This window comes from Canis aureus, chromosome 5 (genome assembly GCF_053574225.1).
Source record: "Canis aureus isolate CA01 chromosome 5, VMU_Caureus_v.1.0, whole genome shotgun sequence".
Lineage (NCBI taxonomy): Eukaryota > Metazoa > Chordata > Mammalia > Carnivora > Canidae > Canis > Canis aureus.
The window spans coordinates 25,715,527-25,737,121 of record NC_135615.1 but is presented as its reverse complement, the minus strand read 5'-3'; the positions used below and the strand labels follow the sequence as shown (position 1 = coordinate 25,737,121).

Genomic DNA, 21,595 nt, shown 5'->3' with positions numbered 1-21,595 from the left:
TGTTCTATCAAAATTTCGTGAATGAGGCCAAAGTGGGGAAGGGGGGGCGGGGATCTTCTTCCTCTGCTCTCTCCCTCTTCTGTAAGCTTTGCCACTGTTTGCACATTTAGCACGAAGTTCTGAGAATGGGAGTGAAGCGAGTCACAGTGAGAGGTGTACCTGCACGTCTGCTCCGTGGCCTCTCAACGGAAACATTTCAGGAGAACCAAGTTATTTCCAAAGTTCTTAGGCATTCAAGACCTACTCTTGTGTGTGGGGTGGGGGGATTAGTTAGTGGTCTTTCTAGTACGTGATTCTTGATTTGTTTGGCATTGATCATCCTACTTCTAGGGTTTAAAAACAAATCACAATAGCAACCACCACCACGCAGATATGTCCCAACCCAGGAGAGTGTCGCTGGGCTCCGCGCGTGTGCCGGCGTCTTGATGTGGAATTTTACCTTACATCTCACTTACCATCCAGGAAATGGGAAACCTGTTGGGCCACAGAGGCGGACCGGCGGCCGCTTCCCTAAGTCATCCCTGTGTCCTAATCTGCCAGAGAGCCACTCCTGCCATTGGAACACATGGCGAGGCAGATGGGCAGCCACACGGCTGACGGGGAGCCCCTGGCCTGGAGCACACTACAGTCTCTTGACAGCCCTGAGCCCATCTAAAGCCTCATAAAGCTGCCCAGCCAGGGGGCAGAGGCATTTATGGGTCACCCCCTCTCCGCAGAGACACCAGCCCATTTTTCCTGTGCCCATCGTCCCAGGGTGGACAGGCCCCATGTGCCTTCCCAGGGCCATCACCCACTTGCCACTCTGTGTTGTGCTCGTGCCTTGTTTTGGGGCCGCTTTTTAAGATTTTTCAGATGTGGGCCCCTGTTCTTTGTATGTTGGCTTGCAGTGGTTCTGGAGTCTGTGCTGTGCCAAGTATTAGTGGCACGGCCTCTGACGTCGTGTGGCATCAGATGCCTTCGTGATATGCGTACCAGCTCAGAGGTGTGTTTTCTGCATGACACAAGGAGAGTCTCCTCTCCCCCAACTACCTGGGGGAGACTACCTGGGCTGCCGCCGTGTTACTGCTGCCAACACTGGTAAGAAGCATGCATGGGTCGCTTAATTGCTTTTTACGTTACAGGTGAGAAAACCTTTCCGGCCAACTGTTGCCAACGAATGTTGCTAGTCACGCTTCCCAGAGGTTTAGGATCTAAGGTGTATCTTTTAATACTTGAAAGCAACAATGTAGGAACATTTAGTTCCTAGGTGCTTGGATCCCATGAGCTGCTATGGACTAGATGTAGGGGCAACGTGCAAAAAGTAAGCAGAATGCACCCATCAGATCCATCTGGTTGAGAAGCGCAAAGTCAGTTAAAGCAGGTACGAGGTGTTGGGGACAGGAGACGTTCTGTCCTGAGGGGGTGGGGGAAATCTGTGATAGAACAGCTGACATTTGAGCCCAAACTTTAAGACAAGGTAGGATTTTGAGATGCCGAAAAAGAATCGAAGGTCTGGCAAATGTGCCCAAATGTGAGAAAATGCTGGAAAATGATTTAGCCAGCCACTGGAAACTCATCTCCTTGTTCGCAAACATTAGACGGATGGGAAATCAGGGCCAGGGAGGGGCCCTGAATGCCGAGGGTAAGGAGCCAGAACTTTCTCTTGAAGGCAGGACTTTGAGCACAAAAAAGTCCACCACGAGACTTGCCTTGCTGAGCAGATGTGCGTGAGGACGGGAACGAGGAGCTGGAGGTGGAAGACGCGTGTTGCATGTGGGGCCCAGCATTTCGATCCGTAGAGAAGGGAGGCAGGAAGGAGCAGGCAAAGCTCGTGGCAGGTGATGGGTCGATTTTGCACGTGCTGAGCCGAGGCACACATGTGATCACGTCCACCGAGCGTCCGCCATGTGGCCGCCGAGTTTGTCGTGGAGCTTAGAGCTAGAAGGGCAGCTGGGGAGTTGGCAACAGAGGTGGGGGGACGGATTGAAGTGTGGGGGTGGGTGAGAGCATCAAGTGACCACCGCCAGACAGAGCCGAGGAGGAGGCTGCGTGCAGCGCGCTGGCCGAGGACGGCATGTGCGGGCAGGCCAGAGGAGCCACGTGGTGGCCGCGGGGAGCGCGGAGCCAGGCCACAGGAGTTTCAGGCGGGAAGGGGATGGCAGTGAGAGCACAGAGCCCTCTGTTCGAAGTTAGCAGCTGGGCAGGCGGGTCCCCACCTTGCATGGCCTGGCCCCTGCTGTGGAGTAGATGCCACAGCCCTGGAGGCCGTGCGAGGGGAGGAGCGTGGGGCCATAGGTGAGAATCCCACACGTAGGTGTGCTATGTTCATGCAACTCCGTGATTGAGGAGACGTCTATAAAAGTACAAGGGTCAGGAGGTGTGAAGACGGAGAAAACCTAAACGTATTTCTCAGCTAAAGAGGAGCCAAAATGAAAGAGAGAGGAGGCCAAAGGGAAGCGAAATGGATGGTCTGGGCACAAGGTGGTCGGAGGGCCGGAATCGACCCTCCCAGTGGGTGGCCTGTGGCAGCTCTGTCACCAGCTGGGAGGGGGACCCCTGCCGTGTGCATATGGGCGTGCATGACAGGGCGCGGCGTGCAGGGATGGGAGAGCCTCGGAAGAGGGAACTCCGTCTTCCCCCGTGAGACACTAGCAGGCACAGGCCAGGATCAGTGAGCATGCAGGGAACTGCGAGCAGAAGGGTAGTCACAGCACATGTAGGTTCAGAATTTCAATATTGAGGGCATCTGGGTGGCTCAGTGGTGGAGCGTCTGCCTTCGGCTCGGGGCATCACCCCGGGGTCCCGGGATCGAGTCCCACATCAGGCTCCCCGCAGGGAGCTGCTTCTCCCTCTGCCTGTCTCTGCCTCTCTCTCTCTCTCTCTCTCTCTCTCTCATGAATAAATAAAATCCTAAATAATAATAATAATAATAATAATAATTTAAGTGTGTAGTGCTAGAAACAAAAAAGGTCACACCCAGGGCAGAGGTTTAAAAAGGAGGCAATCTGGAGAATGTTCTAGAGAAGTTACAGTTTCATTTTCTTTCCTAGGATATGTGGACATCTTGACCAAGAGTTGTTTTGGAGCAAGTCATTTCATCTTTATTTAATAGTTTTCTCAGTTGTGAAGTGGAATTATTCACTTTTACTGAAATATTGAGGTTAATATGTACGTAGAAATGCACACTTTCACTTTTAAAAACAAACCAAAAAAAGACAACACTAAAGTAAAGGCAGAGGGAGAAGCAGGCTTCCCTGCGGGGAGCCCGATGCAGGACTCGATCCCAGGACCCCAGGGTCATGGCCTGAGCCAAAGGCAGCCGCCCAACTGCTGAGCCACCCGGGCACCCCTCTAACCCCAGCTTCTGAGATAATCAGCCTCCTCCTACCCTGTCGTCCCTCTCTCCCCACCCCCGCCCCAAAAAAACCTTGCAGGAAATCAACTAAAATCGGAAGCCCAGTTCCCATGGAGTCACTGCCCCCCCAAGACACCCGGTGTTGTGGGAATGCCCCAGGCTTGTGAGCAGCTGATAACGACAGGGCTGGCATCCTGGCCCCATTACTGTGCCTCCTCGTGGCCTCCCCTGCGCCTGCGACAGAGTCAGAGCTTGTTTGGGACGGAAAGGCAACCACGGGCTCTGGGTCCTCAGTACATTTGGTCAGTGTAGATGGTTTGCTGTTCGCAGGTATTTTCTAAAGCACAAAGTCACTGTGCTTTCACCATCCGAGTGTTCATCTGCCGTTAACGTTGTTCTGCTGTGGCTCAAAGAGAAATCTCTCACCGTCCAAGGGCAGAGGGAGGGTGGATAACGTGGGGAAACTGAGGCACCAGGATCCTAGTTAGCTTGCTCGTTTCTGGGGTAGGTGTGAGCCAGACACGGACAGCAGACGAGGAGGAAGGGGCAGCGATCGGGTGGGGGGGACGTTGTAAGAGGGGAAGCGGTAAGTGGGAGAGACCCCCTCGCCCTACTACCGCTCCCTCTGGGTCTGGAATCTGTAAAAGGGCAGAGGAATAGCCACATCACCCCAGACTGGGACTCTCAGTCTTCCTCCCACCTTCCAGCAGCGTTTACCTGTGTCCCTGCAGGGGAGGGGAGGTGCCAGGCTGCTCTTGGCCTGGGCCCTGTGCCCGCCCCGCCGCCACTGAGGAGGCCCCCAGGGTGCCAGCTTGGCCACCGCCTCCTACGTGGGAGTTACGTTGGTGATGAGGCGGCAATGGCTTTGTCCATTCTCTTTTTTTAAAATAGCCACACTGTGGCCTGTGAGCAACCAGGAGGAGTTTGGGGAGATCCATAGCCCCCAGCTCTGCTGTGGCCTTGGGGGCCCCCTGTGAGGCACAGCATAGGGTGCAACGGGCTCCCCTTGGCCTTGTCCCATGGGAAAGTGGACACGGCCTCCAGTGTGCCTGTCTCAGGCTTCAGGATCCCTTTCATGTATTCATTCAGCAAATATTTGATGCCTGGTATGTGTCAGGCTCTAGGAAATTAGGCACAGCTCCTCATTAACCAAGTGTACCTGCTGGTGGGAATTTTTTTTTTTCCATATGGAAGATAGAACCGTAACTCAGTAGCCTGAGATTTTTTTTTTTTTTTCACTCCAGGTTCCGTGCCTCCCAGCACCTGCTCCCTTCCTATCACAAGCCCAACCTTACCTCTCCTAGAACCTCCCACCTTCTCCGGCCCCAGACATTCCACACCCCGCCTGGTGGAGTCGGGTGCCACGGCACTTGGGGCGCCTCTGAGACCAGTGGCTCTCACACATTAGTGAACAGGAGATACACCAGGAGGGCGTGCTAAATCAAGTCCCAGGCCCCACACCCAGAAATTCTGGTGCAGGGGCCCCGAGGTAACCTCCAGGCGACTGTAGTTCAGGGGGTCCTAGACTGTAATCTTTAAAAAGTGAATTTCTCCTTTAAATGTGTGCATGGGCACAGGTCCTCAAAGGGCAGCATGGTCTCAGCCTCCGGCAGACAGCTGAGCTCCCCCCAAGTGGCCGGCAGAGCAGCTCAGCAGCCCCGGGGCCACGGGGCGGACACTTGCCACCCCAAGTCTGGGCTTCTCCCCGTGTTGTTTTCTCTGTGGTGGAGCCGTTTAGGACTCGGGCCAGCCGTGCTCCGTGGGCGGGAAAGGGGAAGTACAAGGTGCGTTGTGTCTTAGGCTTGACCGGGCTCGGGCTTCTGTGGGTATGGATCCCGGCCTGGGGTCTTCACGTCCAGTTACGCTGTGGGCAGTGCCAGTGGGAACCTTCGCCAAAGTGCTGCCTCCGACTTCTTCCTGCTTGGAGGCCTGGGGGTTTTCTCTGCCAGGAGATGCAGCCAGCATGGGTTTGGCACTAGTAGAAACCGTAAGGACTTTTCCAAAGCTGGGCGACTGGACCTCCAGATCCATCAAGTGTAGGCTCAGGGGCCGCCTGGTGGCCTTGGCGTTCATGGTTCCACAGCGGGGAGGACATGCTACTGAGGCCACTTGCGATCCACAGACTCTTCTCCTCGGCTGTACCTGCCCCCTTGAGGCCTTCACCCAGGGGTCCTCATTTTGGTCTCCTGAGCTACAGAAGCTATCTTTCTGATGTCAGCCCCCAACACCAGCTCTTCCCGTAGTCTTCTCCTCCCTGGGCTGAGTTTGACCTCTGTGTCCACTGTTTTTCTCATCAGCGTGCCTGGCAGGCCTGATCACCCTCTTCCTCACTCTCAGGAGCGTACACATGGGCTGAGGTGCCCGACGACAAGACCAGCCATCCAGGCTAGGAGGCCAGCTGTCCCCCGAGTACTCTCTTGCCTCTGTATGGGGAGGTGTCGAATCTGTGTGAATCGGAGGACAGGATGACCAGATTCTCAGCCTCGGAGTGTAGATCATCATCAGTGTTTCTCAGTCACCTGCTGTGTGCCAGACATCAGGGCCACCTCATTTGACCATTTGATGGTCACGTCACTTCTCAGGGTGGGTCACGGTATTCCCGTGTTAAGGATCATCCTGAAGCTCAGCTAAGTTTAGGGATTGCCCGAGGTCTTAGAGATGGCAGGGCCGGAGCCCTAGGACCAACGGGGAGTCTGAATGACTGCGAGTTCATTGCTTCTGTAAATAGATCTCAGTCGCGGCCACACAGAGATGCAAGATGCAAAATAGGCATTTAAGTTTATATCAGCAGAATGTTAACTTTCTGGAACCAGGGAGCTGGGTTAAATCCTGGCTTTCCAACCCATAGCTGTGTGTGACCTTCCACCAGTGACTTTGCCTCGTAAGATAACTGCAAACAATTCAAGGAGCTACTACACGTGAAGTGCTTAGAACAAAGGCTGGCACGGCGTAAGCCCTCCATAGATGCCAGCTCCCACCACGATTCGCTTTATTCCTGGTGAAGCCGAATCGGAGAATGTATGAGTTTCCTATCGCTGCTGTGACAAATCGCCGCAAACACGGGCTCAAGACAACACAAATGTATAATCTTTGACCCTGTGTAGGTCTAGAAGCTCAGCATGCTCACTGGGCTGAGGTCAGGGGACCACAGGGTACAGTCCTTTCGGGAAGCTCTAGGGAAGAGTCCATTTCCCTGCTTTCCCAGCTTCTGGAAAGTCCCGCAGACTTTCCTCGACAAATGGCCCCTTCCTCTGTCTCCAGAGCAAGTACATCTCACGCTGCTACCTCTCTGGCTCTTTCGAGCCCCTCTTCCCCCTGACAGGAACCCAGGCGGGTAATCCAGGACGATCTCCCCATCTCAAGGTCTGCTGAATAGCAGCCTGTCATCCCTCTCGCTCATGTCACCTAACATAGTCACAAGTGCCAGAAATTAGAACACAGACATCTCTCGGGGGAACTGTAGAGCATAGAGTAGTAATTCTTGTCCTCTCTCCAGACATAGCCCTGGGACCCAAATACACTTACCTGGCCTCTCCAGTAATGTAGGAATTCAAACAGAAAGAGATCAGAGAACAGGAAGGCCTTCATCAAGCACCCACTGATGTCTTGTGTTTTAATCCCGTGGTCCCGTGGATGTCAGCTCCTCTCCCATCGCTCCAGCTACATTGGGCACCCTGCCTCCCAATAGGAAGATCAAGGCTGCTGGAGGCTGGAAGGGTGGGGGTCCAGTTTATCCATATAGCAGAGCGGCGGGGGGGGAGGGGGGGGACTTCTTCCTGGGAAGTGAAGCAAAAGGCCTTTTCTCTCTAGAAAGCTCAGGAAAATAAGAATAAGCATTTATCTCTGGAATAAATAAGCATAAAAAGAAAACAAATGAGACGCCCATCCTGTACCACCTGTCGCTGTGTGCACGGGGCAGACCCACTCAGCCCGACCCTCTGCTTCACATCTGCAAAGTGGAGAGGAGACTCCCAGTCTAGTTCATGGGTTGCCTTGGAAGATCCAGCCAGGATGGAAGGAATGTGTGTGGCGGTCAGCCCTGTCGATGGGGATTAAGGAAGAGAAATCCCCGGGCTGGGTGGGCAAGCCAGCGTTTGGCGTTCCCTGAGGTCCTAGACTGTGGTTATTCTAGCTCACCTAGAATTGTTTTCTCTACTTCCCTCCTGCCTTCTTTTACCCTGGCGTAGCAAGGGACCTCATGATTTAGGCCCTCCTTCTCTGACCTGAAGTTTGCCCTGGGCAGAGAAGCTCTTCCAATATATTTTTGATCCAAGATCTAGCACGGTTCCAAGGAGGAAGAGCCCATCTTCCCCCTTCGATTGGGACAGGTGTCTGGAAGTTACTGAGCCTGGCGCCTTCCCAATGATGAATTAACTGGTCAGAAGAGCAAAGCCGTCCCGTGACCAGGTCAAAGTGGGCGCGTGCTCACCACCCTCCCTTTCCCACCCCATCCCCCCCAACCCCAGCCTCTTGCCCTCTCACCGCCCCCCTCTCCCCCCACTCACATTTTTTCATAAGAAAACATAGAACTGTGCTGCCATGAGAGGTGATAAACACAGGACTTTGGTCGCATGGCCATTTTACCTCCTGGCCAGCTGGCCAGTCATAACCTCTTTGGGTTCATCTGTAGTTTCTAACCAGTAGTAAAACAGGCTGAAGAGGTGACCTGTGACAAGTGATACCTGCACTGCATGAGCAAGGGAAGACAGGCTTGCTTCCCTGACTTGCCTTCCTCTTGGCTTGGTCACACATGGAACAGCCTTCTCCTATAAGAGGTGCTGTGGATGACGAAGAGCCCACAGGTATTTACTGCTCTTCTCCCAGAATGTTCCTTTGGTGGGCCATAGACCATTTGATTGAGAAACTGAAGGATGGAGTTCTCGGTGGAGACCAAAGGGAATTTTAGGTGGGCAGCATGCAGGTAGCCAAGGCAGTGCCTTGCCAGTGGGCCAACACAGAAATAGGAAAATAGGTGTGGGGTGGGGGGGCATTTAATGTGTCTCTGTCTTTCATGTCTGGTATCTCTTCCTTTGTTGTGTGTCTGCTGAATATTTGGCTTTATTTATTTTTTTGAATATTTGGCTTTAAAGCACATGATTGAGATTGGTTATGTCACAAAGTTGAGGTGTTTTGCTTTAAACAGATTATTTGCTAGAGTTCAAAAGATTCTTACAGGTGGCTAGGTATGCAGTTGAGGGATCTTTTCCAACTGAGATTGTCAGGGTGAATTTTTAGAGTATTGCCCAAAGCTCTTCTCATCCGAAGGCACGTTATTTTGTTCACTCGTCTTACTGTCCTGCTTGGTCCCCTCTCCACACGCCTCTCATCCTCTCCTACCCCTCTACTCAGACCAGCTCCAAACCACATAACAAGAGGTCCACTTCAACTGTCTTCCTGGGGTTTTAAATTAATAGCAATCCAAGACCTAAAGAGAACTCTAATTTGCATATTGTTTGTATTATCGGTGACCAAATGGGCCTGCTGAATTTCCCAGCTCCCATCCTGGCTCCTGGCCACTACACCCAACCCATACCTCCGCTGGGCACAAGCATTGTGTGTGTGTGTGTGTGTGTGTGTGTGTGTGCGTGCGCACGTGTCTACAGTTCACTCTTCCAGCTTGCCGCTCGTCATCATAAATGAGAATTATCCACACAAAGCAGAGAATGGCCAACCCACCTCTTCCTCAAGCCCATCTAGACGTGAAGGGTGTGACACATCACTCACGAAGCAGGAGATGAGCCGGTTCTGTTGCCCTGCTCCTTCCCCACTTTCCACCATGTGTAGCTTCAGCTAGAAGGAGGTGACTGACACGCTCACTGCTGCTCTGGGTGTCTACGGGTGAGCGCAAGCAGGCAGCACGTATGGCCTGAAGCCCCCAGCATGGCTCCCATAGAGGGAGGGGGCTTGGGCCCTGCGCACAAGCTCTTCCGTGACTCGCTGTGAGGAAGACGACGGTCGTCCTGTGGCTGTCCAGTCATCTGGAACTGAAGCTGGGTCAGCTGAGAGTGGAGAAGAGCTGACCTCCCTTCTCATTGTTGTAGGAGACGTGTATCCTCTGAAAGGTGTGTCCCCGCAGCTGTCTGTACCCAGTAGTCGACGATGATCTAAAAATCTCCAAATGGTACCAGACCCTGTGCCCAGTTCATTACGTAGATCACCTCACTCAATCTTCACAACCTTTTATGCTGGGTGTTCTTTTTTTTTTTTTTTCCACTTAAAAATGGTGAAACAGAAGCTTGTGGAGACGAGGAATCACTAAGTCTCAGCTACAACCCCATTTTGCCTCTGGTTTCCTGTCCGTAAAAGGGGGTACAGAGATTGTAATGATGTGCAACTGAGAGGGACAGCCTCACCCTTCAGTACCTGTGGGGCCAAGCTGGGAAGGCCTTCTGGTCCTTCTCAGGGATGCCCAAGCTAACCAACTGCCACGACCCTCTCCTGCCACCACAGAGGAGATGCAGGGTGACTGCCCAGGGGGTCACCCTTGGCAGAAAGGATTCGAGACTAATGGGGTCTGTGCTATAAACAAGGGCTGAAAACTATAAGTTGCAGAGATTGAGGTGTGAAGGCCCTGCCCTATGTTTTCTCTCCCCCACTTACGGTGAATATTCCACAGCAGCACGACGACGTGTGTCCTAAGTCTTTCTGGGAACATGCTGGTGTCCCTCACTGATAGATGATAGGAAGCCTTCTCCAGGTTGCTGACCTCAGTGCTTTGGCACCTGTTCATCATCGTCACTGGTGTGAATGGCACCTGAGCCTGGGGGCCTTTCCAATAACAGCTTGTGTTTCTCAGAGAATATTCTGATCCAGTTACTCAGTTTACTCCCCTCCAAGCCTCATCCCGGTCAGCTTCATGTTCATTTCCTGTGCTGTCTGAGGAATATTTCCCCTTCTCATCCTGCACCTTGCTATCCCGTCCCCTTCTCTTAGATCTGAATGAGGAATCTGAGGCCTTAAAGAAAAGCAGAGTACTGAATCAGGGGTTTCTGCCGGTCAATACACACTGGTGCCGGAGAGCTATTCTCTGCTGCATTTCATCAGGACAGGCACAGATTTTCATGGAAGTATATCAAGGTCCTTCGCAATGCAAGCCGTTGACCCAATTTTCATTCTCTCTCAAACTGCTGCAAAACTGTTCTGTGTCACTTTAGTAGAGCCGGTCCAGCTCCTGTGGTTGCTGTTTGCGTGGTATATAGTTTTCCGCCCTTTTACTTTCAACGTGTTTGTGTCTTTGACTCTAAAGTGTGTCTCCTATAGACAGCGAAAGCAGATCTAGGTTTTGGTTTTTTTTGCTTTTTGTAATCCAGTCTAACAATCCCTGCCTTTTGACTGGATTGTTTAGTTCATTCACATTCAACGTGCTTATCAGGTTGCAGTTGTGTGTGTGATGTTTTACTTCTCGTTTTCCGTGTGTCTCAAGTTGTTTTGTTTTTACGTCTCCTTTATGGCTTTATTTGGCATTAAGTGAATATTTTCTGGTATAATGTTTGAATTTCTTCAGGGATTTTCCTCCAAGTTTTAAAAATTTATTTTCTGAGTGGTTGCTCTACAGTTGACAACATGTCTTATTAGAATCTAAGTAATGAAAAAAAAAAAAAGAATCTAAGTAATGCCAGTGAGATACAGAAACATTCCTCCTATTTATACCTCCATCCCCTCCTCCCCTTTTTGTGCTATTTATATACATATTAGTCTATATATATTACAAACCTAGTATATACTTATTACTTTATACATTTTAAAGAAAGAAGAAAGCAGATATGGATGTAATTAGAGAGTTTGTAACCTCTTTATTTACCATTTCTGGTTCTCCTCACCTCTTTTTGTGGTTATGATCTGGTTTAATTTCCTTGCTGTGATGCCAGCTTTGTCTTCTGCCACCCACTCCCTTTGTGCTTTTATTGTCAAATATATTTCTTTTTTTTAAATATATATTTCTATATGTTAGAGGCCCAACAATACAATTATATACCATTGCTTAAGGCAGTTGGTTTTTCAAACTATTAAGAGAAGAAAAGAAAAATGGAATTATACTTTTATAAGAACCTCCATAATTACCTTTATTGGTGTTGTTTTGTATGTGTAGGTATTCATATTATCATCTGGAGTATTGCTTTCAGTCTGAACAACTTGCTTTAGTGTTTCTTATAACACAGTGACTGCTGGCAAATTCTTTTAGTTTTTGTTCATCTCAAATGTTTCTCCCTTAGTTTGAAGTCTATCCAACAAAAAAACTTCATTTAGTGAGGGTTCATTTAGTTGATTAAAAGAAGTCTGAGCTTTTATGTGTCATTGACTTATTTTGTCAGTTGTAAAATATATTTTTGTTGGATATTATAAGTGGACAGTTTATCTCAGTAGCTTTTACTAATCTGTCTTATATTATTACTGTTGAGATGCCAGATATTGAAAAGTCTAATTGTCACCTCAGTGATTAAAGGCATTTTTTTTTCTCTCTGGTGGTTTTTAAGATCTTTTCCTTGTCTTCGGTGTTCTGTGTATGGGGAGCAGTATTTTTTTGTTTTGGTTTTTTGCTGTGGTGCATCTAATTATGTATTTTTATTTTTTTTATTGGAATTCACTTGAATCCCCGAATATATGGGTTTTGAAGGGGGGCAGAGCATCTTAGCAGTTTTGGAAAATTCTTAATCATTAACTCTTCCCATATTGCCTTCTCCCATTCTCTTTTCTTCCTGAACTTCACCTAGCCATGCTAGATCTATTCTGCAGCACTTTAACATCTCATATTTCCTCAATTTCTCAGTTATGTATAACTCCTCATATCTGTCTTCCAGCTCCCTAAATTCTCTCTTCTACTGTATCTAATATGCTGTTAAACCTATGTGTCCAATGAACTTTATATTTTGATTATTATATTTTTCATTTCTAGGATTTTCTCTTTTTTTTAAGATTGTATTTATTTTAGAAAGTATCAGCCAAGGAAGGGGCAGAGGGGGAGAGGGAGGAAGAGGGAGTGGAAGAGAATCTCAAGCAGACTCTACACTGAGCATGGAGCCTAGTGTGGGGCTTGATCTCACAACCCTGAGATCATGACCTAAGATCAAAACCAAGAGTTGTATGCATTTCACTGAGCCACCCAGGGACCTCTCTAGGATTTTCATTCAGTTATCAGTATGCTTGGTCATTTTTTATAATCATGTGCTTTTTTCACTTTTCAAAGCCTTTTAAATTTCTGCAGACATATTAAATGCACTTCAATTGTCTGAAATCTTACTAGGTCTAAATATAGTATCTAACTCTGTCTCTGCTGCTGCTTATTCTTGGTACTTGGTTTACTTGTGTATTTTGTGGGCTTTTTTTTTCTTCTGTCAGCTTAACTGTCTTGGACTTTATTTCTGGGAACTCTTTGGGATGAAAATAGGCCTTCTCAAGAATGACTTATATTTGTTTGTGAAGATGCTAGGAGTACAAGCCTGGGATCACTCTAAGTGTTCTAGCCATGTAGGTTTTTGACTACTCAGATAAAATAAAGTTGGGTTACAAAGTCACATGAGGGCTTGCTTATTGTTAAACATTATCAGAGAAACCACCGCTGCCCTACTCAGCACTCAGTTTTGAAACAAGCAGTTTTCCCTATAGTTTGCAAAGGACACTATAGTTCAGATGAGCCCTAGACTTCCTGGTATTTCTTTGGCACTGGGATGCTTTGACTAAAGCCAGAATTTATCTGGTTCACCAAATGCCTTTAAGGAGAAAGCTGCCTTCAATGTACTATTACTTCTTCGGGTTCCCCGTTTTACTTAAGTCCTTGATTTCTAAGTGTTCCATACTAAGTTTCCAGTTACTGATGTAATTAACAGTATTCTTAAAAATATCTTCTTAAGCACTTTAGGATTTTGGCGGTGGTGGTTTTGTTTTTTTGTTTTTTCCCCTGACAGTCTCTCTGGTAACCTAGACCACCTAACTACCGGAAAAAGAAGTCCCCCTACATGGGCTCTTTCCTTTAGACAAATACATTAAAATCTGGGTCAGTCTATATGTGATCGCCCTCCCCAGACTGCTGTGCCATTGAGTAAAGCGTAAAAACCATCCCTAATGTGTGTTCTGATTCGAAACCAGTAATAAACGCCTGAAGAACTTTCACACAATTTTCAGCGATACCTGGGAAGTACTTCTAGAACGGTAATAGGATATCTGTGAAACATTTCCCCAGTAAAACCACCATAAGTGGTGAAAATTATAAAAGTCAACCACTTAAAATCTCTAGATGCTGTCCTAAAAATATACACAAATGGAGAGCCGTCTGGCAAAGGAATAAAGGGAATGATTACCTTTGATTTTCGTAAGTTACCTTTGACTGTTAAAATTGTTATGGTAATATGTAAAAGAAATAGTATACATTACCTTCAAAGTAGTAGAGGGGAAAATGGAATGTGAAAAGAGTAATAATAGTCCTAAAGGAAGGCAAGAAGAGGAAAAAAATACAGGCAGGACATATAGCACAAATTTAAAAGTTTCTACTAAGAGACTTAAATTTTGGACTGTACTTTTTAAAACTTGTTTATAAATTGATCATAAAGGGACACAGCTGAAATACAAAAAAGCAGAACAACAGCAAAAGGGAAACCATTCAAATAACAAAAAAAATCTGTTGCTTTCTTTTTTTTTAAACATTAAAAAAAAAAAACAGATTTCAAGGTAAAAGTAGAAATAAGACCACCACAAAACGTTTACTGCACCAGAAGATAGAATAATTTACAAACATCTCTGCAAGTAGCAATATAGCTTCAAGGTGTATTCCAAAAAATTTCCATATTTACCTGGAGAAACTGACATTACCATAGTGGAAGATTTTTCAAATACTTCTCTCAGTAACAGACAGCTTAGCCAGCCAAAAAAGGGGGGAGGGGCTTAAATGTAAATCCGGATTTCAAAAATTTATTGAGCATATTATGAATAATTTTGTGCCACTATAAATTTGATAATTTAAATGTGCAGATTCCTTAAAAGCTTTAACTTAGTAAAGCAGATTAGAAAAGAAAAAGTTGAACAATCCTACTTACTAAAGAAATATAATCTGTATTTTAAAATGATCCCATGAAGACATATCAAATCCACATCATTTTTATTGGCATACTCTCCCAAATATTTTAAGTTACAAGTAATTTCAAACTTATACAATTTATTCCAGAAAATGCAAAAATAAGGGCACCCTCTGAGTCATTTTACGAGGTTAGCAAAATTTATTAGAAAACTAAAGACAGGGGATCCCTGGGTGGCTTAGCAGTTTAGCGCCGCCTTCAGCCCTGGGCGTGATCCTGGAGACCCGGGATCGAGTCCCATGTCGGGCTCCCTGCATGGAGCCTGCTTCTCCCTCTGCCTGTGTCTCTGTGCCTCTCCCCGCCCCCCACCCTGTGTCTCTCGTGAATAAATAAATAAAATCTTAAAAAAAGAAAAAAGAAAACTAAAGACAGTACAAGAAGGGAAAACAAACGCCCCTCTTATTCATGCACACAGATGAAAAAATCCTAAATAAGATATTATCGCATAATAAAGCCAAGGAACCACTGTTCTTTTTGTGAGGTGTAATAATGGTTTTGAGATTTTAAAGACAATGTCCACAATTTTTAGAGTTGTGTTCAGTTGCACACTGAAGTATATAGGGGTGAGATGACATAAAGTGTGAAATCTGCTTTAAAATAGAGTATATATTCTAGAATATGGATCCAATTTTACGGGAATCTGTCGTGTTATTGTCTCTTGTGTATGTATTTGAAAAGTTTCCTAATACAAAAGGACTAAAAACATTGGATTATGTATAATTTTCTTTTGAAAAGACAAAGAAAATATCTACACATTATGAGGTATCAGAAGCTAATGCCCTGTGTGAACAGATATATGACAAGGGAGGGAATTCATTTTTTTAGACATTTGATCTGGCCCCATGCAGAAGAGATCCCAGACAGGGTACATTTCAACCAATGCTCTAAATGTGATTTTTGAAGGCAGAACAAGGATGAGCTGCAGCTGAACATGAACATTCTAGAAGGATGGATAAAGTTCCTGGCCATCCTGCATTTCACAACTCGAAAGGGCCAGGTGCTTCCTTTAGCACTGGTTAGAGTTGAGCTTTTTTTTTTTTATAAAAAAAAAATTTTTTTTATTCATTTACTCATGAGAGACACAGAGAGAGGCAGAGACACAGGTGGAGGGAAAGAGAGAGAAAGAGAGAGGCAGAGACACAGGAGGAGGGAAAAGCAGGCTCCATGCAGAGAGCCTGATGTGGGACTCGATCCCGGGTCTCCAGGATCACACCCTGGGCCCAAGGCAGGCGCCAAACTGCTGAACCACCCAGGGACCACCTAGGTTGAGCTTTTACCTCCATCACCAGGATAAAGTGAAGTGATGTGCATAGAAAAATTCAGCAGAGTGTAAAACTATACAACTGTATACAAATGTAAGATACTTGAAATATTATTCACAGAAGCCACTGTAAGTGTAAAAGGGACAGGGAGTGCAGCTGCTCTGAAGAACAGTCTGGCAGTTCCTCAAAATGTTAAGCATAAATTTATCATACGACCCTGCAATCCTTCTCTCCTGGGTGTGGGTGGGTGTGTGTGTATATATATACACTCAAGAGAAATGAAAGCATATGGCTAGACAAAGGCTTGTATACAGATGTTCACAGCACCATTATTCATACTAGCCCAAAAGTCGACACAATCAAAATGTCCCCAACTCATGAATGGATAAACAGAATACAGTGTTTCCATACAGCGGAGTATTACTCAGCAGTTGGAAAGGGATGAAGTACTGCCTCCTCCTCATGCCGCATGGATGGATCTTGAGAACACTTTGCTAAGTGAAGGAAGCAGTCACAGAAGATCACAAGTTGTAGGGGGGGGCGGGCAACATCCAGGGGAAGCAAATCCATAGAGACAGGAGGAGGGGAGTGGATGCCAGTGTCAGGGGGAGGGAGGAGCAGGGAATGCGTGCTAATGGGGATGGGTTTCTTCGGGGTGGCAGCGTTGGGGGGAGAAGAATATCCTGTTAGATGGTGGTGCTGGCTGTATAACTCTGCTGTAGATACACTAAAACCCACTGAATGGTACATTTGAAAGGGATGAATCTTACGGGATGTGAATGACATCCCAATAAAGCTGTTACCTAAAAGGGAGCAGGAGAGGGTAGTTAAGAGAGAGTTTGGAGCAAAATGGTTTCATCTCCTACCCCTCCTCACTCTGTAACCACCACCACCCCAGGTCCTGAAGACTTCTGTCAAATTCAGGAAGATGTAGGATTTTTTTTTTTTTATTTTGTTGAGAAAAGAAAATGAGGAGTCCGAAGTAGAAACAATGAGAAAGCCAAACTGCCACTTACTCCCCCCGCACCCCCTCGCGTGCAGGTCATTGATGAACCAGGATAAAAGTCCATGGCCTGGAGGACTGGGGGGCGAGGGGGAGCCTCCCCAGAAGGCAGCCTCCTGTTCACAGATTCGCCCCTACTAACGAGCAGTGAGCATATCCTCCACCTGGCAAAACAGGGCTGTGATGGCTTTTTCTAATCACCAAACCTAATTGTCCAAATTGCCACCAGTGCGGTCCCATACGTCTTTCATTCCAACAGCATCAGCGCGGCTCCAGACCTCTGGTGATGGAACGGCCCCTGGCTCCATCTGCGGCGGTGAGGACGATGACTTTCCGGGCCAGTTGGCTTTCACTCATCTTGTGCTTTCTCTCCCCGTTTTCCTGTCTCGTTGTGTTTTTCAGTGGCTGCTTCAACCCCCAACTCCACTGCTGGTGCAGCCATGAATTCTTTGACCTCTCTTGGGACTCTGCAAGGACTGGCGGGAGCCACTGTTGGACTGAATAATATTAATGCACTCGCAGGTACCATAAACAGTGAGTATCTGCTGCTCTGGTGGACAGCCTTCCCCCAAATTCTCCCCAGAAAATGGTCAGCCAGTAACGGCCTGAAAGGAGACCTAACAGGGAGAACTAAAACTTGGGATGGAGGAGCACATGCTGTGTTCATTTCGCCTCAAAAACATACCCAACCCTCCTCGCCCCCGGTCTCTTCTGATGTGCAGAATGTGTATCCGTCCGTGGGTTTCTGTGGTTGGTGGACAGTGGCAGGTTTCACAGGGGGTGCTTTGGGCTTGGTTTCTGTCTCTCCTTCTGAGAGGCAGTGTGTTTTAACAGAAAAATGGACTAGAAATCAGACACACGGGGGCCAGCTCCAAACCTGCAAAACTCCTAGGCAGATCCCAGCCTGCCCACCCCAGGCTCCGGAGTCCTGTTTGAAAAATCAGAAGTTCTGGACGAGATGATCTTCTAGGGAGGGGCCCTCTAGCTCTAAAGGTCCGTGACCTATACAGAGAAGGAAAAACAAGGCTTTGGAAAGAAGGGAAATAAAGCAGAGTGAAGAGCCGCGCTGGCCGCGGTGCTGCCCGGAGTCTGGAGGTGCCCACGGGGTCCCTCGACAGCATCTTCATCTGTGAAGAGGCGCCCGTGACCGTGGCAGGCTGAGGCAGAGGCAGAGGCAGGCAGCTGGCTGAAAGCATCGTTCAGCCCGAAGCCCAGGGACTCACTGAAGAACTCCAGGTTCTGCTCTGCACCAGCTCGCCCATTTCCACCAGTTTGGATCTGGGGGGAAGGGGGGGCGGGCATGGTCCCCAGACACAGAGTAAGTCCTATTTTTGCCTTGTGCCTTGTGCTTGGCACTGGCTTCTATACTGGGGAGAGGGATGCCCTGCTCACTGAGAGGACACCTCGTTTGCTGTTCCCTCGGTTCAGTCCTGAGTCGGGGGTAGCCCAGCCTGGGAGAGCCCGAAGAGACTCCGATTAGGGGGCCCCGTGACCCACCATGCAGCCAGGCAAGCCAGCGCCGCCCACTTTCAACTTGGAGAAAGGGCTCCTTGGCAAGTCGGTTTCAGCCATGAGTCAAGAAGTGAACGGTCTCTAAGGGGTAATCAGACGGGACAGTTTTTTTTTTTAAAGCAAAAATATCCTGATGATTCTATACTTTAAAGAACGCCTTGCAGCTTATTTGGTGTATATATATATATATATTTAAAGAATCTAAAACTTAGCAAACTTTCAAGTTATCTTAAATGCTTTTATTCAGATGCTCTGGGAACAAAAAAAATTGGGATTTGAGTTTTACTGACCATAGCCCCGCCCCCCCCAAAAAGAGAAAGAGATTATTCCTTCCGGATCTGATAGCTCTTGATTTGCAAACAGTATATGAAGTGGTAACCATGTGACAACAGAGTGTTTTATTCCAGTAAAACTGCCTCCAGCTCCCCACTCTCCAGCAGCCCAGGAGAAGCCCTCATTGCCTTGACTCCTGTTTCTGACCTTGTTCTGCAGACGCTCCAACCCACTTCCTTCCCCTCGGTTGCAGACAAGTGTTTGCACACATCCCTTCATGCTGCTTCTCTTGCCCCAGGACCTAGTTCCCCTAAAACAAGGACTATGATTTGATCGCCTGCCTGTCCTGTCCTTGGTCTGCAAAGTCACAGGCCAGTGGGAATGGCTGTCCTCCTCAGCACGTGCTCATGACTGCTGTGTGTTGTCCTCCTGTCTGTGTGGTCCTGTCTTCTCTCCATCCCAGTCTCTTGTGCTTTGCTGGTTTTTTCCCATCGGTACCATGAGGGATGGTGGAGGGGCTCTGTTGAAAGGCAGGGAAACTAGGACTAGTTCTTGTGTGGGGGTCTGCGTCACACAAATTTTGCTTCTGGCAAGGACAACAGGCTTAAATTGTTTTGTTTTTAAAATTTGTTGCTGCACTTGAAGCAATACAAGCCATGTGTAGTTAATAGGGAATTGAGAAGGAGTCTAGTTCCAAACAGGCACCACCAGACCATGTGAACCAGGAAAATGTTTAATTGCTCACTGACAAAAAAAAAAAAAAAAATCATGAACAAACAAAACTCCATTCCTACTGATTTGGTCAATGTTACTAGCACAGAGCTATTTAAGAATCCCAACGTTGGCTCGGAGCTGGTATCGGTTTCATTTCTCAAATACCAAGAGGAAACCGAAACACGTGGAGTGTCCTCTTTCAGACCACTCTGCCTAAACAGACATGATGGTGCTACCTGTCCTACTGGACAATTCTCAAAAGAAGGTATTCAAGAGGTGGTTACCCATGCAGAAGCATCTTCTAAAATAATTGGCCACAGCTTCCATATCACTGCTATTTCCTACCCCACTGCATCCCAGGAACAGGGACTTGCTAATGAAAGAATTCTCTGGTTGTCCGAATAGAGAGCCATCTCCTTCCCGTGGACAGAGGAGCCAGGAAGAATGTAGGTAGATGGAATCCAATTAATTCCCATACTCGTTTCCGTGTAAGTTTTACCCCCTTCACTGCCCAGGGCCCCTCTCCTCCTCCAAAAATAAAGTTTTAGTTAGAAGACAAGTAGCTAGGTTAAACTGTTCAAATTTGATAGCCCTCTTCTTCCTTTATACATTTGTGAATGGAGGGACTAAAAAAGGTAGAGAAAAACCCTAAAGCTAAAGGCAGAAGTTGCCACGATCAGAAGTGAGGAACCTTCACCTCTGGATTCAGGGCTCTACAGACATGTTTTGCACATAAGATCTGAACTAAGAGAAAGAAAATACTTTTTGCAGTATGTCCACCCAAGAGGGTCTTTATCTGATTTTATGTGTTTAAATGTAGGTCAAGTGACACACTTACGTTTCCTTGTTCAGATCACATCACTCTTGCAAATGGCTTACCATATACTGCTTAAAATTAGGATTGCCAGGATAGAACCAGGTGCAAGTGCCTGGTGAAGTGTTTATGGGAGTGCAGTCGACCCTTGAACAACAACAGGCTTGAACAGTGTGGGTCCACTTATGTGCGGATTTTTTCCTCAGTAATACAGTAGGGTTCTACAAGTGTATTTTCCTTACGATTCAGTGGTCGGGGTATGTAGTGACGCTGTCCACAGACCACATGCAAAGACCTCCCCTTGTCGAGGTTGCCACAGCTGTCATTTTGTTCCTCCTCCAAATGGCATGTGTGGGAATTTAGATTTAATGGGATGAAATGATTGATCCATTTGGCTTTCTTAGAGGAAAAAAATCCCCATTCTTTTAAGAGGAGGCATTTATTCAATCTAACTTTCTTCAAACCCCTGTAAAAACTGTCCAGAGTTTGTACCTGTAATCAGATACCAGCAGCTGAGTTGACAAGTGTTATCGTTGATGTAATAATTATTTACTGGAAGTCTTCCTTTGATGGTCTTTCAAATTCCACCAGGTAATCAGTTACCTATTCTACATTGGCTCTAGCAGATGCATACCCCGGAACCTCCAGGATAGTTTTTGGTTTTTAATATTCTCAGTGCACTTGTCAGAATTTTCACCCTTATTTTTTGCTCAAAAGGACGGTTATGCCACAGAGGAGGAAAGGCCCATGCTGGAGAGCCCTCCCTAGTCTGCTCTTTGGCATCAACACCCCCACCCCCTTGGTGCCTCCAACACCATTTGCTTCCCCCCACTGAAGGTAAGGCAGGTAAAGCCAGTCACAGCTGCCTCCCGCATGTCTGGCATCACTTGAAGGAAGATTTGCCCTGAGACATAGTCCAAAAATACAGTCAACCACTGTGAAGTGTAGGCAGGCCCAGAGTGACGATGTGCTGGAAGGTGACCCGGCAGGGCTGCAAGCCTCTCGTCCTGAAGCCCCACCCAGTCTTTCAGGAGCACCAAAGTTCATTCTGCTTCTGTGTTTCAAGAGAAAACAACAACAAAAAATTGGCCAAAAGGGGGAAAGAGAAGAAAATTCACCTGACCTGGATGATTAAAAGAAAAGGTCACATACCAGAGAGGAAGGGAGTCAGGGGCCCCAGTGACTGCCACAGTGAGACACCAGCTGTGTGGCTAGCCCCCGGAGCAGCTGGGCCGTGGCAGCTGCAAGCCACGGGAAGGCACACTCCTATGGCCCTAACGTGGCAGGGACTGCAGACTTCCAGGCCCGTAGCCGACAGGACCACGGAGATGCAGGGCTTTGGCGTTCCGAAGACAGCGGGGCGCTTCCGTCTGCAGCTGTGCTCCAAGTAGCCCTGTAGGCCGCCCGCCCTGCACATCTAGAACCTCACGCCTTGGGGTCTAAGTAGAGTGGCAGGTCGCCACTCACAGGCCTGCTGTCTAGAGGGCCCAGCCCCGGGGCGTGATGGTCCCCAGCACGTACTGACAGCCCTGACAGACAGACAACACCTGACTGTGCCCAGCTCTTCCTAGTCATCTCACACCCTCCTCTCACCTTTCTAGACCAGAACCACTGCCA

At 47.7% G+C, this 21,595-nt stretch overlaps 1 protein-coding gene and 1 long non-coding RNA gene across 20 annotated transcripts in view; one reads left to right on the top strand and one right to left on the bottom strand.

The window, feature by feature from the left end:
• CELF2 (CUGBP Elav-like family member 2) overlaps positions 1–21,595 on the top strand; it is an 814,981-nt gene that overhangs the window by 775,899 nt on the left and 17,487 nt on the right. For 14 of the 16 annotated variants that reach the window (XM_077897256.1, XM_077897248.1, XM_077897253.1 and 11 more), the window contains one exon: positions 17,068–17,199. In XM_077897256.1, coding sequence (XP_077753382.1) covers positions 17,068–17,199 — 132 coding nt within the window. The remainder of the gene's footprint in view (positions 1–17,067; positions 17,200–21,595) is intronic. The other 2 variants (XM_077897254.1, XM_077897251.1) reach the window with 1 other exon arrangement.
• LOC144313862 (uncharacterized) overlaps positions 16,564–21,595 on the bottom strand; it is a 48,174-nt gene continuing 43,142 nt past the window's right edge. For 2 of the 4 annotated variants that reach the window (XR_013379480.1, XR_013379482.1), the window contains exon 5: positions 16,564–17,667. This is a non-coding gene — a long non-coding RNA (uncharacterized LOC144313862). The other 2 variants (XR_013379483.1, XR_013379481.1) reach the window with 2 other exon arrangements.